At 35.9% G+C, this 15,534-nt stretch overlaps 1 protein-coding gene and 1 pseudogene across 4 annotated transcripts in view; one reads left to right on the top strand and one right to left on the bottom strand.

Annotated features, from left to right (window-relative positions):
• Nucleotides 1–15,534, top strand: part of METTL25 (methyltransferase like 25) — a gene marked incomplete at its 3' end in the record, with an annotated part of 136,483 nt that overhangs the window by 111,047 nt on the left and 9,902 nt on the right. The window contains exons 10-12 of one of the 3 annotated variants that reach the window (XM_080810771.1): nucleotides 10,838–10,912; nucleotides 11,474–11,545; nucleotides 13,163–13,271. In XM_080810771.1, coding sequence (XP_080666897.1) covers nucleotides 10,838–10,912; nucleotides 11,474–11,545; nucleotides 13,163–13,255 — 240 coding nt within the window. Of the gene's footprint in view, nucleotides 1–10,837; nucleotides 11,201–11,473; nucleotides 11,546–13,162; nucleotides 14,509–15,534 lie in introns of those variants that run through there. The other 2 variants (XM_080810770.1, XM_080810769.1) reach the window with 2 other exon arrangements.
• LOC308347993 (large ribosomal subunit protein eL6-like) lies at nucleotides 1,001–1,844 on the bottom strand (annotated as a pseudogene). The gene has a single exon. The product of its transcript is annotated as a large ribosomal subunit protein eL6-like (transcript).

The raw sequence follows: 15,534 nt of genomic DNA, 5'->3' as shown, positions 1-15,534 counted from the left end.
CTACCCACTAAACATCGGCAGTAGCACCCCACTGGTATTTAAAAAAATATATTAATTACAAGAAAGAGGTAGTCTCCAGACATTACCAGAAATTCCCTTGGGGGCAAAATCCCCACTCCCCACCCCCATTTGAGGTCCACTGTCTTCAAGCATTTGTCATCTCAGTGATGCAATTTGCAGTCATCTAACATTTCCATTATAAACCCCATATATTTTTTTAAATGTCATTTTACATGTTACACCAAGAAACACAGAGAGAGGAAGTGGGGAAAAATCAATGATTCTGTTCTTGAAGACTTTTTATTCAAAACAGTCCCCTCCTTGATCTTTCATTTGTATAGCTCTAACTGCTTATAGAAGTATTGTTTCAGGCCAGTATAAAATATAGGTCTATTTAAGCAGAGTGTTTAGATTCTGTAGTAAAGTTAAGCCTAACTCTATATAACCGCTGAAAACAATAAATTGTGGCAGAACATCAACTACTTTGTATCAACAAGTAAACTGTTTATAATGAATGAATTTCTTAGAATGAAACTTTTTTTTCCTAAGGTTTTTTTTTTTTTTTTTTTTTTTTTTTTTTTGACAGAGATCACAAGTAGGCAGAGAGGCAGGCAGAGAGTGAGAGAGGGAAGCAGGCTCCCCGCTGAGCAGAGAGCCCAATGCGGAGCTCGATCCCAGGACCCTGGGATCATGACCTGAACTGAAGGCAGAGGCTTTAACCCACTGAGCCACCCAGGCGCCCCAGAATGAAACATTTAAGTAAAATTCTTGTAATATTCAGTTGCTTCTTTGTAAAAAGTTTATTTTCTAGAACTTCTGTGTTATATAATGAATACTCAAATAATTGAAGTTAATTTCACATATTGAGAAGTAAAAGACAATAAAACTGGTGATTTGATGGGGATGCTATTGAATGGGTAGAGCTGAAAAACTACTAACCTAAAACCTTAATGGAAGTAAGTAAAAGATAATTTATTTTTTTAATGGATCAATTATTTAATTAGGTTCCTTGTAAGAAATTTAGAACACCAATTTGAGGATAAACTCCATTTATGAGAGAAATCACAGAGTGTAGATAGTCCTGAAGCTGAGGAACAGCTTTGATTTTTGGCAGAAGTTGCAAATTCACAGCTTTCTGATCAACCTTGCACTACTGTGAGCTCATATTTCTCCTTCTCTGTGTTGAAGATCTCACCTTTTTGCAGTCTGGGTTTACACAGCTTCTTCTTCTTGAAGCTAGCATCAGTGAGATGTTTGGGATTTTCACACTGCTGTTATCAGTTTTGGTGGAGGTGGCAATGACAGATTTCTGGTGTGTTCTACACAGAGGACCTTAAGTGAGGGCCAGAGGTCCAGTCACAAGTAGCAAACCACTACTCAGTTGCTTCAGGGAAACCACCCTCTTGCCTCTGTGGCGCCCAGTGAGGATGATCAAAATGGTCCCAGAAGTGATACTTGCTCACAGTTTTCTCACAGGCTGCTTGAAAGTTTTTTTACTGTGGCTCAGCAGCTTTCAAGGTGCATCTTCAATCAGGTAATACCTAGGTATTTTGCAGAGTTTAACCTTGGGTACCACCATTCTTGTCACCACCAGCTGGTTTAGTAACAGTAACAAGAACTTTCTCCTTCTTTTGCTTCTCAGCCCAGAATTCAGCTGCTGAATACTTTCTCTTATATATGGCCTTTCTGCAATATATAGCTGATCAGTAATACCTGCCAATTCCTCTGACTAGGACAGGGTTTCTCCTTTTTGGTGTTTTAGCCTTGAGGTTACCCTTCTTAACCTTGCCACCAGGATCAGCCTTCTTGGTTTCAGGTTTCTTCTCAGCTTTTTTACCTGCCATCTTTCAAGATAAGAAAGAACAATAAAGAATAGTTTAGAAAAATATTCTTAACTATGTTTCCAAAATGGAAAAGCAAAAGGAAAACTTTGGAGACCAAAATTATTTAGTTATTCATCAACAAACAGTTACTTTGAAAAATCTCCCATGTGTCAAGAACAATGTAAACTCTGGGGCTACAGAGATAATTAAGATATAACCCATTTAGAAAGAAAATAAGTGGTTACAATAAAGGGTGAATCTACAACAATAGACACATATATAAAGTAGGATGGAAGCATAGAGAAAGGAGTAACTCATTTTGCCTGTGAAGATTTCACAAAGGATATGTCATGCCTTTGTTTGGTCTTGAAGGAATGTATAGGAATTCAAGCAGACAAGGTGGGCAAGTAGGGAGCAAGGAATTCATTGCAGGTACCGAATGGGGGTTGCTTGTGCATCTCACACACCAATGTGAGAAACATGATTCTGAACTCAGCATTGCTAGAACACAAAGCCAGCAGAAGAGGGAGCAGTGAGAGATGAGGCTAAAGGAATAGGCACAGGGGCACCTGGGTGGCTCAGTGGGTTAAAGCCTCTGCCTTCGGCTCAGGTCATGGTCCCAGGGTCCTGGGATCGAGCCCCGCGTCGGGCTCTCTGCTCGGCAGGAAGCCTGCTTTTCCCTCTCTCTCTTTCTGCCTGCCTCTCTGCCTACTTGTGATCTCTGTCTGTCAAATAAATAAATAAAATCTAAAAAAAATTTTTTAAAGGAATAGGCACATTTGGAGAGGCCAAGTAAACTGATCTTTTGTTGTTAAATCAGAGATTTATCAGAGCTAAGAATAAACCAGGTGACTTAAATATGGGTGAGAGGGCAGGAATTACTCCACAGGAAAGTCAACAAGTGTAGAGAGCTCAGGAACTCTTCCATGTGTTGATATATCCATAAGTGATATAGATTGAATTCTTTTGACATGTGCATTATACCCATAAGTAAATTCTGGCTGCTTTTTGCGACCACGATGGTAGTAAGTGATTCACAGGAGAATCACCAAGGGATTAAAACCATTGGGTAAATTATTTGTGGGGGAACGGGGTATTTACACAGACTCACAGTACCTACCACAGATTGTTTATTCATTTCAAAAAGTAGATAAACCTTCAAAGTTAGCATCACCAGTAATGAATGAATGGACATCATCTGCCTCATAATGCAGTTCTTTGAAGAAGATAGAGCATCATTTACATAACATTCCTGCCAAAAATGCATACCTTGAATCTACTCATGAGAAAACACCCAGGTAACTGACCTTTTCAAAATATGTCAGTGTCAGATAATGAAGGGAACCATAAACCATCAGGAAAAGACAACCTACTGAGTGGAAGAAGATATTCATGAATGATGCATCTGATATGTTCGTAAATAGATGAAAGGATAAAGAAGATATGGTATATATACACAATGGAATATAACTCAACCATTAAAGAACATGAAATCTTGTCAATTGCAATGTGCATGGACCTAGAGGGTATTAGGCTAAGTGAAATAAGTCAGACAAAGAAAGATAAATACCATATGATTTCACTTATATGTGGAATCTGAAAAACAAATGAGCAAACAAAACAGAAACAGACTTGTAGATACAGAGGACAAATTGGTGGTTGCCAGAGGGAAAGGAAACAGGGGGATGCAGAGAATAGTTGAAGGGAATTAGGTGGCACAATCTTTCAGTTATAAAATATATAAGATACAGGGGTATAATATATAGCATAGGGAATATGGTCAATAATATAACAATTTCATATGGTGACAGGTGGTAACTAGAGTTATTGTGCTGACCATTTTGTATTGTGTATAAATGTTAAATTACTATGTTGTATACCTGAAACTAATAGCATATGGTATGCCAATTCTTCAATTTAAAAAATATATCAATTTCATGAAAGACTAAGAAGAATTGAGAAACTGTTCCAGATTAAATGTGACTAGAGATACTAATGCCCCATTCCAGACTGGATGCTTTAAAAAGGTGGGGGAGCACCTGGGTGTCTCAGTTGATTAAGTGTCTACCTTTGGCTCAGGTCATAATCCCACAATCCTGGGACCAAGTCCCACATCAGGCTCCCTTCTCATTGGGGAGCCTGCTTCTCTCTCTGCCTCCCCCGCTCGTTTTTTCCTCTTTCCCTCTCTCTATCTCTCTTAAAAATAAATAAATAAAAATACTCTTTAAAAAATAAATATCTTTAAAGGGTAGGGGGTTATAAAAGGCATTGTTAGGACAAATGGTGTAATTTCAACATAGACTATATAATAGATAATAATATTTGATCATTGTTAAATTACTGAACTTGATTATTGCAGTCATGTAAGAGCATATCCTGTTCCTAGAATCCACTTGCTGATGCATTTAAGGATGAAGAGTCATGACATCTGTAATTTACTTTCAAATGGATCAGCAATAATAACAATAATAAAGATGGATGGATGGATGGTTATAATGAATGTAGCAAAATAGTAATGATAGGTAAATCTAACTAATGGGTATATAAGTGTTGCACTTTCTGAAGCTTTAATTAAAAAAAAAAAAAAATTGGAAACCTGAAACCACTAAACCCAAAGGAAATGAACCTCACATAAAGTAAAAACAACAAAAGTTTTTGGAGAATTAAAATTTAGCCTGCATTAATATTTAGAAGGGTGGGAGCCAATTAGAGAAAATAAACGTCTTCTGTAAAGGACAGAAATCGTTTCAGATCTTTTTAGAGGCCTTTACTAGATGTTCTCCTCGGAGATACTGTGGCCCAGCCTAAGCCTGCCTCTCAGTCTGATACAAGGGTACCTTTGTGCTGCCACTAACCTCATCACCCCTATTGACCTGTGACTTACCTGCCAAAGCTGCTGGCTACCAGCTGTCAAAAGCCACATTTAGACAGATTCCTCATCTACTAATCAAGCATCCTTTTGCCTTACATAAAATATTAATCATTGTCCATATTTTGTAACTATAATTCTACATTTTAGGAAAACAGTACAGCAAGCATGTAGAACATCAGTATAGTTTATATTCAGACCATTTTTTTTCTTTCTTTTTTAAAGATTTTATTTATGGGACGCCTGGGTCACTCAGGCATTGAACATCTGCCTTCAGCTCAGTTCATGATCCCTGGGTCCTGCTGTTGAGCTCCAAGTCAGGCTCCCTGCTCAGTGGGGAGCCTGCTTCTCCCTCTCCCACTCCCCCTGCTTGTGTTCCCTCTCTTGCTGTCTCTCTCTGTCTGTGAAATAAATAAATAAAATCTTTTTAAAAAATAAATATTTTATTTATTTGAGAGAAAGTGAGACCAAGCATGAGCAGGAGGGTGAGGCAGAGGGAGAGGGAGAAGCAGGCTTCCCACTGAGCAGGGAGCCCGATGCAGGGCTCAGTCCTAGGACCCTGGGATCATGACCTGAGCTGAAGGCAGAAGCCTAACCCACTGAGCCACCCAGGTCCTCCTTAGACCATCTTTTCTAATGCTTCTTTATAGAAAGGTGTTCCACATTAGAATTCATACCTTAATGAACTTGATTTTTTCCTATTGGAAAGTAGCTGTGAAGGATCCCATTTTAATAATTCTTTTTTTTAAAGATTTTATTTATTTATTTGACAGAGAGAGATATCACAAGCAGGCAGACAGGCAAGCAGAGAGAGAGGGGGAAGCAGACTCCCCGCTGAGCAGAGACCCTGATGTGGGGCTCGATCCCAGGACCCTGAGATCATGACCTGAGCCGAAGGCAGAGGCCTAACTCACTGAGCCACCCAGGCGCCTCTTAATAATTCTTTTTTAAGTGCCATAGCAGACCATCTCTTTACTATTTGTTTATAGATTGTCAGTAGTTAAAAATACCATGGATGTAAAACGTCTTGTATAATGATTTTGTATGCCAAATTCTTCCAGTTCAGGAAGGAAGGAGGGAAGAAAAAAGTTTAGAACAAAATTAATTGGAAGGTTATCCTGAACTTTCAGTGGACCTTGGGAGAAAAAGAAATCATAGGTCAGTGATTCAGAGATCACTTTTCTGGGAACTGTGTAGTAATTTATTCCCTTTTCCAGAAACTCAGTAGCTCTGATCTCCCATACCAGGATCTGAGAGCTCTGAAGACTTTATTTTCTTGCAAGAATGTCATTTGTATATTTTGTATCTAGCAGAACAGGTTGATGTATGTGACAAGACTATGACTTTCAGCACTTTGTTCAAGTGTGTGAGCAGCTCAGTTACTTCTTTAGGAAACTTTGGCCCTCCTTGTAGGCACATGTGCAGTTCCTTTCATGCAGTCAGGTAAGTACTAAAGAGTTGGGGGAGCTTTTGAGGGAGTCCTGTTTGGAAATCAGAAAGTGCATGAGCTTTTTTTCCAAGTGCAAATCCAGACCTCAGAAGTCTAACCATGGCAGCAGATAGGATTTGTCCAGAACACTGTTCAAATCCTTGCCTTTGCTTCTGTTACCCTAATGTCATCACTGTCATGCAGCACAGCTTCCTCTTCAGGCTTTAAATTTCTAGTTTTCCCCTTTGTTCAGTTTTCATGCTTTCCCCCCCATCCCTTCTCATGAACTAGAGATCATGTGACCTGTCCAGTGTGTTTTTTGGATTCTCAGCAGAGTTCTAATTCTTAATGGTAAAACCCTAATCCTTCACCTATTTTACCTTCTAATTTTATCTCAGTTAAGCCTCATTACTTCAGAATGTGGCCTTGAACCCCGCAGCAGCTGCAGATGAATTGCCTGTAGTATCTCATGAATGTCCCATGATTTCTTGGTCTTACCTCAGTAACAGTAAAGAACTTTGAACTAAACACCACTCTCCACCTTTTTTTTTTTTTTTAAGATTTTTATTTATTTATTTGACAGAGAGAGGCACAGCCAGAGAGGGAACATAAGCAGGGGGAGTGAGAGAGGCAGAAGCAGGCTTCCACTGAGCAGGGAGCCTGATGTGGGGCTCGATTCCAGAACTCTGGGATCATGACCTGAGTGGAAGGCAGACACTTAACGACTGAGCCACCCAGGCACCCCTCACTGCCCACTTTTATTGCACATACTACCCATCCAAATTCTAGATATCCAGTCCCTGTCTTTTTTCTTGAATTTTTTGATATGAGTAAAGCTGACACACATTGTTCTATTACTCTCAGGTATACAGCATAACGATTCAGCTTCTTTATTTGTTATGCTGTGCTCACTGCAAGTGTAGCTACCATCTGTCACTATACAACACTATTACAATACCATTGACTACATCCCATATGTTGTACCTTTATTCCAGTGACGACTTCATGCCATAACTGGAAACCTGGATCTCCCACTCCCTTTTACCCATTTTGCCCATCCCCCTCCCCTCTAGAAATCATCAGTTTGTTCTCTGTATTTTATAGGTCTGATTCTGCTTTTGTTTGTTCATTCATTTGTTTTTTTAGATTCCACATATGAGTAAAATCATGGTATTTTTCTTTCTTAGTCTGACTTATTTCACTTAGTATGATACCCTCTGGATTGTCTATGTTGTCATAAATCTGTGTATCAAGTCACATCATTGAGGAACTATATTCCACTATTTACAACCCTATGCCTACAGTAAGTCATCCTTGTAGGGATGCATTATCAGAATTACGATTAAATTGTTTGCTTTTATTATGGTTTTAAGAAGGAAGATATGTGGTCATTTGATTGCAAGAAATAAAGATTTACTCAGGTTTTCTAAGTAATTCGTGAGAGGCTATTCTAGGAATACATATACTTAAAAGAAAGACTGAGATCTCTTGGCTTCACAAAAGCTAGGAAAGTGATATACAGCCTAGTCTCCTCAAAATGTGTTTTGTTAATGAGAGCTCTACACTAACAGATATTTCACTCTCTGCTCTAGGTAAATTTTCTCTTCAGATTTTCACTTATTTATAAGTTATTTATTCATGCCTCTGCTTCCCACCTGCAGCAAACTTTGTATATCACTTCTATCACTTCCCCTCACTGCACAGCCTACTCTCTCCCTGACCCAGAAAAAGAGGATCTAGTTGATTCATTTGATTGCTTTCACAGCTGTTTGGGTAGAATTTTTATAAACAAACACTCTAAATCAAATAAGGTGAGAGAGGTAGAATGGAGGAAACTGTACCTGCAGGAAGATTTTTACATAAGTTGCAGCCTAGGAGTCTTTCCTGAAGCAGTGATAGGGCAGAAACACATTAAAATGGGGCTTAGGTTTTAGGGCATTCCAGAGTCTTAATGTATTTTGTATGAGGATATTTTTGAACATTCAATAAAGACAATATTTCAAAACTTTTTCATATTATCTAGGTTCTGTTATATAACAATCTACGTGATAATTTAATTTTTAATGATAGGACAATCTCCTCCAGAGAACACTTAACTTATTTCTTTTTTGCCTTAGCTATCAGGAGGCTCAAATGTACTTTTATACTTGACTCCAGCAGCTGTCCTTAGCTAGGTGACTTTGGTGTCATGTTTTTCTCCTTTTAATTGTACACCCTTGAGAATTTAGCCTTTTTTTAAGGCTCTACCTTTGATATGTTTTTATGCATCATATTAAAAAGAACTTCAAATTATCTTTGAAAATGTACATACTATTAATAATGAAGTGTCCTGTAACTTATGATTGTATAGATTTGTAGCCATTACATTTGGTAAAAGAACAAAATAAGAATTAACAATTATACTTTCAAATTGAGATCAAAAACAGTATGGCAATATTATATGTAAAAGCCACGCCTAATAACATTTTAAGGGCAAATGCACAAGAACCAGTAAACCAAGGCTGGACACTGTAGACTGATAAACTGTTGTTAGCTGAAGTCCCTATTTTAATCAGAATTCCTTAGTTTTTACCTAATGCCTTTTTAGTTCCACAGTCCCATCCAGGATGTCACACTGCATTTAGTCCTATTGGTTGTGACAGTTTCTCAGACTTGTCTTGTTTTTGATGACCTTGAGAGTTTTGAGGAGTACTGATCAGACATTTTGTAGAATGTTCCTTCACTTGGATTTGCAGTTATTTTCCTCATAATTGGACTGGGGCTAAACATTTCTGAGAGGAAGACCATAGAGATCAAGTGCCATGTTCCTGTCATATCAAGGGTATCTATTTTTTTTAATATTTTATTTACTTATTTGAGAGAGAGAGGACAAGCAGGAGGAACAGCAGGCAAGTGGAGAAGCAGGCTCCCCACTGAGCAAGGAGCCAGATGTGGGACTCAATCCTAGGACCCTGGGATCATGACCGACTTAACCGACTGAGCCACCCAGGCATCCCTCAAGTGTATCTATTAATATAACTTACCATCATTGGTGTTGACATTGAGTACCTGGCTGAGATAGTGTGGACTTTAGCTGACAACAGTGTATCAGTCTCCAGTGCCCAGCTTTGGTTCATTTAAACAACAGACTTCCATTATTTTTTAGAATCACACAAAACTAACAAATAGAAACCAAAACACAAACTCCTTCATTAACAAAATCAGAAAGCATGTTAAATCTCAAATCATGTGTATTATGAATGCAGAAGGATACCAAGAGAAAATTCCGAGGGTCACAGATCACCGACAAAACCAACAGTACACAGTTCTCTAAAGTGGAATATGCTGAGGAGCCAAGTCAACCATTCCTAGTTTGGAACAAATGCATTTGATGACCAGGGTAGTGCTTCCCAATTTAGCATAAAAGAGAAACAAAGAATACTGGAGAACCCGTGGAATCACATTGAAAAACCATGTTTATAGGAAGCAATGTGCTGGTGAAGCAAGATTTTTTAAAAAGTGTAAGTTCTGAGTTGTCCTGTAACTGCTGATCTCAGATGGTGGGAGAGAAGTAAAGACCAAATAAAGGCTATAATTCAAACATGTACACAATTTTGTAAGATGAGAATTTCTACTGTCTTGAAGTTCAGGCCTGGATCCAGTTCAGTATACGCTAGTGCAAAAATTTGGTTCAGGAGGTAGTCATTTGATTGAAAGATGGGCAAAATTTTAAAAAGGGTTGGAGAAGGAGGTATAATCTGCTTGGGTTCTGTACCAAGGGAGAAATCTTTTCTGCAAGGCTGCACTAGAAATTGAATGAGACAAAAACTTTTCACTGTAACCTTTTTGTACTTTCAAAGTTCAAAAGAAATTTAATGCAATAAGAAAAAGAACAAAGGCTTTGAAAAAATAATAAATTCATTTAGACATCTGCAAAAAAATCTAAATACAAATCCTTTCAGATTTTTTTACTCCTTTTCATCCAGTCTTTGATTTGTTTTGACCATATGTAATTTGACAGCAGTTTCTTCTGATGGCTTTCCTTTATCATGCCTTTCAAAAAGGCATCCAATTTATAGAAAAAAAACTGCTTTTGCATTAGTATTTCACTAGTTATGTGATACTTATATCAAGCTTACACATGAATACAGTTGACTCAGTAAAGATAAAGTTCAGCTGGTGTGAACAGAAGCACATGTATTTTAAAAAGTGGCCTGCGAACCACAAGTGTTCAGTGTACTATAGGCATACTGTGTTTTGGAGAAAAATCAGAAAGTAATGCTTGTTGGTGGATTGTTAAGTGGATGTTAGAGGAAATTACCTTAAATGTGAACATATGTCCTTATTGTGTTCTTGTTGCCTTTGAAGATTATTCTTTAGGACATATAGATACAACATTTTAAATCTTGAATTTTACTGAAAAAAATGTTTATTGAGCTCCTGTGTAGTCCAAGCATAGAAACAAGTAAAAGTAAATATTTCATCTATTTACTAAAATTAAACAATAGTAATAGGATGTTACTGCTGATTTTATTTATGATATGCTAAATAAACTAGGTACAGAAGATATCAATGAAAGAACTTTGTTATATTGACTTGTTTCATGCGTATCCTTAGAGTTCTTCAGACATCGAGGTTTGTTTTAAATGGTTATGTCAATTTTACTTCAGGGGTTATGTCTGATAAGGAAAAACTTTTTTTAACTGTTGTTAAATTTCTTGTTGTTTTATCTTGAAGCTGCCAGAAAAAGTTATAATGGACTACTACGAGAAGTATAAGCCTAGAATGAATGAGCTGGAAGCTTTTAATATGGTAAATCTCAGAATTAAACTTATTAAATTGGATATGTTGCTAGACTTGAATAGGGTTCTATTAAATTTTATTATGGGACCAACCAATCTATGTTGTTTTTCTCTTACTGCAGAAAAACCCTTTTGGATCATTTCCTATTTCAGAACTATATTAGGTGTCAGTAATGTAATAAAGAGAACACATGGTAGATTTCTCTTAAAGTGTATCATAAATGCACAGAAAGAAATTTCAGAGTTCTTTGAACACATATTGGTCTCAATGCAGTTATTTCACAAGCATTCCTTTTAATGAATTTTACTTTTAGTACCTTTGAAAGCTCTCTATCACATATGTAGGACTGCCTTTGGATTCTACCTCAAAGTCATTCAAAGGACATTCTTTTCCTATTATCTTTAAAGAAAAACTTTTCACCTCTGCAGTATTCATTTTCTGAAGATATACAATTGGTATTGGAGATTTGGCCTTACATAAATTTCTGTAGATACATTTTCTTAAATATAAGTGTTAAGCTAGTCTTTTTTTTTTTTAAGTTCTACCATCCTATCTTATTCTTTCTTTTAGTTGAAAGTTGTTCTGGCTCCTTGTATAGAGGCATTGATTCTTCTAGATCGACTTTGCTACCTAAAAGAACAGGTAAATTATGATATATTAAAATACATAATAAATATCTTCATAAAATCCAGTAAATGGACCCACTTATATCTAGAGTAAGTTTCTTTGACCTAAAACTAGTCAGATAATTTTTCTCATTATATTTTTGAAGTTTAAATATTCGTTCTATCTCTTTTTAAACATAAACATATGTACAACAGATGTTTTCAGCAAGGCTGCTTTTATAAAAGTTTATATTCTTTTAATTGTATGATAATTCCTATACAGTAGGCAGTACACATAACCATCATATATGACATATTGTATAGCTAAAATTAATAAAGGCCAGATATAAAAGATAGTATGTATATTTTCATTTTTAAGAATTTACCTTTTAAATCACTTTTGGATTTTGGACATATGCACTCCACAGTATAAAAACTTCTTCTGATCAGTGCAAATTACTTTTGTTTTTTTCACAGTCTTGCTTGTTTTACCTTTGTTGAATGCCCCCCAAAATTGTTTTCTTGGTTATCTTTAGGGAAAATACTTTTTTGCAGATTTTACTCTGGCTGTGATCAAAATAGTTATGTGAACTATTTAAATTAAACCCATACATGGATTCAGTCTTAAGTTTCCATCATCAGTGCTTTATTTTAACAATTTTATTTTATCAGAGTGTGTAGTTTTACTTGTTCAACAGGCTATTTGGAACAAATGGATTTTAATAAATTTGATTTTGTTCTAATTCGTATTTTTATGGAAAAAGGCAATTTTTAAATATTTGGATTTGTGTACTTTCTTAAGCTGCCAACTAACTTAGAGTCACTGGAAATGTTAGTTTTCCAAATTTGTAGGTGACAGAATCAGGCCTGTTTTACTAGGTACTCCCTATGTCCCTTTTCAAAACAATTTCCATTGATCTAAATAAAATAACTAAGTGGTAAAAAAATAAATAAATAAATAAAATAAATAAATAAAATAAATTTTGTAAATGGTATGCATGAAGATTAATAGATTGGTAATGAAGTGATAGAAATCATATTAATTTGTTAATACTTTAAATATTTAAATAGTAACATTTTAAATAATATAAATAATATTTTATTATAAGAGTAATATTTATGTTAGAGATTTTAAATGAAGAATATAAAAAAATTAAAAATAATTTCATCTTTTAGCATTAATTTAAATTTTTGATATGTTTTCTAGTGCCTTTCTCTAATACATATATGCTACACATATGTGTATAAGCACACTATACCTGCTTTAATTAAAATTGGAATCAAATTATAAGTATAGTTTTGCATATAATTTGTTTCATTTTATTCAGAATTTTCCCAGCTCATTAAATATACTACAGAAGCTGGATAATGTTTCATCGTATAATAATTTGTTTCAGTAATACCCAATTTTTTTTTGATCACTTCATTTTTCACAATTGCAGCAAAGAGTAACCTTGTAGTTCATTAGCTATATACCTCTTTATTTCTGCAGAGGTGAAATTATAAATGTTAATTCCATTCAACAAAGAATAATTTTCTTTTACATAGTTTGTTTTTTATGTTTTTTTTAAATATTACAGTATATAGTTTGACTCATCTTTCATTCTTATCTTCAACAAATTGCTATATATTTAAATCACTTATCAATTTGCAGGAAGATATTGCATGGGTTGCACTTGTGAAGTTGTTTGATCCTGTGAAATCTCCCAGATGTTATGCTATTATTGCCCTGAAGAAGCAGCAATGATTTCAGTTGAAGCAAGGTATTAGATGTGTCTGTTTGTGGAGCCTATTGCTAATTTTGCTCTTCTGAACATTTGTGTTGTATTGTGTAAATATTTGAAAAACATTGCTCTATATTTCAAATAAACAATAAAATACTAGCTAACAACAGAATACCATAATCTATTTTTCCATTGTCAAAGCATACATTAATAAAATAAGAACTCATGGAAATCTTAAAAAAGGATTGACCCACATTCCTGAATTAGTATATCAGTAGGACATTGTAATCTGACATTTGTTTTCTGTTCTATATTTGAGACTTTAGATATTTGCTGCATACCACATTTCGACTTTTACTGACTTAAAAACTTTTATTGACAGGAATGGTAGAGGTGTGTATATGATAAAATTAGTTGGTGCAGAAGATCATTTGCATTTTTCTCCAGATTTTGGAAGGATTTTCCATGTTATCCAGAGGGAAAAATCCACATTTAAAGGGGAAAAAAACACCCAGGAACCAGGCAGACATAAAAAGTGCTTACTAGGTGTGTTTTAATCTAAGTTACGTGAGGAAATATTTTGTGCCCTTAAAGGAGTATACATCTTGTGAGATCATCACTTTCAGGATTCTTGAAGCTGTTTATCTTACTAAAATCAAGAGCTGGATTGCACTTAATGGAATTACCTTGTGCTCTGTAGAAAGCCAGTCTGAGAAAAGCAGGAGTGAAGGAAAGAAGGCCTGTGCTGTGCGTGGTGTGGTGCAGCTTCCTTTCATCTGCAGAAATCTTGAGGTTTCTAATATAGAGATGGACACCGAAGAGATGGACAGTTGGGGAAAAGCTTCCATGATGCTTACCAAAAGACTATGAAAATTCTTCCAGCAGAAGAAGTAGCTACTCTCTTAAATTTTAGAGTCTATCCGCAGATGAAAAGAGTAACTTTTGCTTTGGGTTGTGATACTAAGTTTGCAGCCAATACATATGTGAATGATCAGGTACTTCGTATAGCTAGCACAATACTAGGGAAATTAACCATTTTTAAGCTTATTATGGAAAATTTCAAATGTGTTCAGAAGTGAAGAATCCAATGAATCCCCATGTACTCATCACAAACTTCAGTAATTATCAACTTTTTACCAATCTTCTTTCATGTATACACTTACAAGCAAGTATGCACAACTCATATTTTCCACCCCAGACCCCACTTGCAGATATGTAAAATTTTGAACTTTTCCCCTGATGACCAAATATTTATATAACATTATTTTCTCCTTATAATAAAGAAAAAAAAAACCTTCATATATGTAAAGCCCTGTTTAGTACAGAGAAGTGAATTCCAGCTGTTTCAAAACCAAGGAAACTTTTTAGTAACTTCCCTGTGTCTTAAAACATTGTTAGAAAGTACATTTACCAATTAATACTTTCTGTTTTTATTAGCGACATTTGTTTGACTCAAGCTAATCCACATGAGATAACCTTTATGATCACACTGAGATTATATTTCAGCAAAAAACCAAAGAAATATAATTTTTTTAAAAAGATTTTATTTATTTATTTGTCAGAGAGAGAGAGAGAGAGAGAGTGAGCACAGCAGACAGAGTGGCAGAGGGAGAAGCAGGCTCCCTGCGAAGCAAGGAGTCCGATGTGGGACTCGATCCCAGGACGCTGGGATCATGACCTGAGCCGAAGGCAGCCGCTTAACCAACTGAGCCACCCAGGCGTCCCAGAAATATAATATTTTGATAGGACTTTTGCTTTATAAGTATCAGTCCCCATTGCAATGTTTGTAGACTCTCATCTCATAAAAACTGCTGTTGGAGAACTCATTTACAGTTGAGCTAAGGAATGTGGGGTACTGGCAGGAGCATAAGTTACATGACAGTTACATTCTAACTGGGCTACAGCAAGACTCTTAATATGGCAGAGCCTCATTTGTAAAGTGGGGTTTCACTTAGTTTTCGTTTTGGAAACATTTATTGAATGATTATCATGTGTCAGAGGTTATGCCCCACACTGGCAGCATGGAGGTAAACAAGACATGCCCCTGTTCTTAAAGAGCTCACAGTCTAGCGAGGAAGACAACAAAATTACGAATTACTATAATCATTGCATAGGGCCTAGAGGGTCAGGACATAGGATCCTTTATGGTATCTTCAAAGGTAGACTTCGGGGACGGATAGACTCAGTAATATTAGTAGCATAGTTTAGATTCTTGTGAGTTAAAGTGTTGTGTGTCCTTGTGTAAGCCACTTTAGTATTCACTTTGCCTCAATTTCTCATCTGTAAAAGGAACATAAGAATA

Source organism: Martes martes (assembly GCF_963455335.1).
Source record: "Martes martes genome assembly, chromosome: 8".
Taxonomy (NCBI): domain Eukaryota; kingdom Metazoa; phylum Chordata; class Mammalia; order Carnivora; family Mustelidae; genus Martes; species Martes martes.
This window is presented reverse-complemented; position numbering and strand designations above follow the sequence as displayed.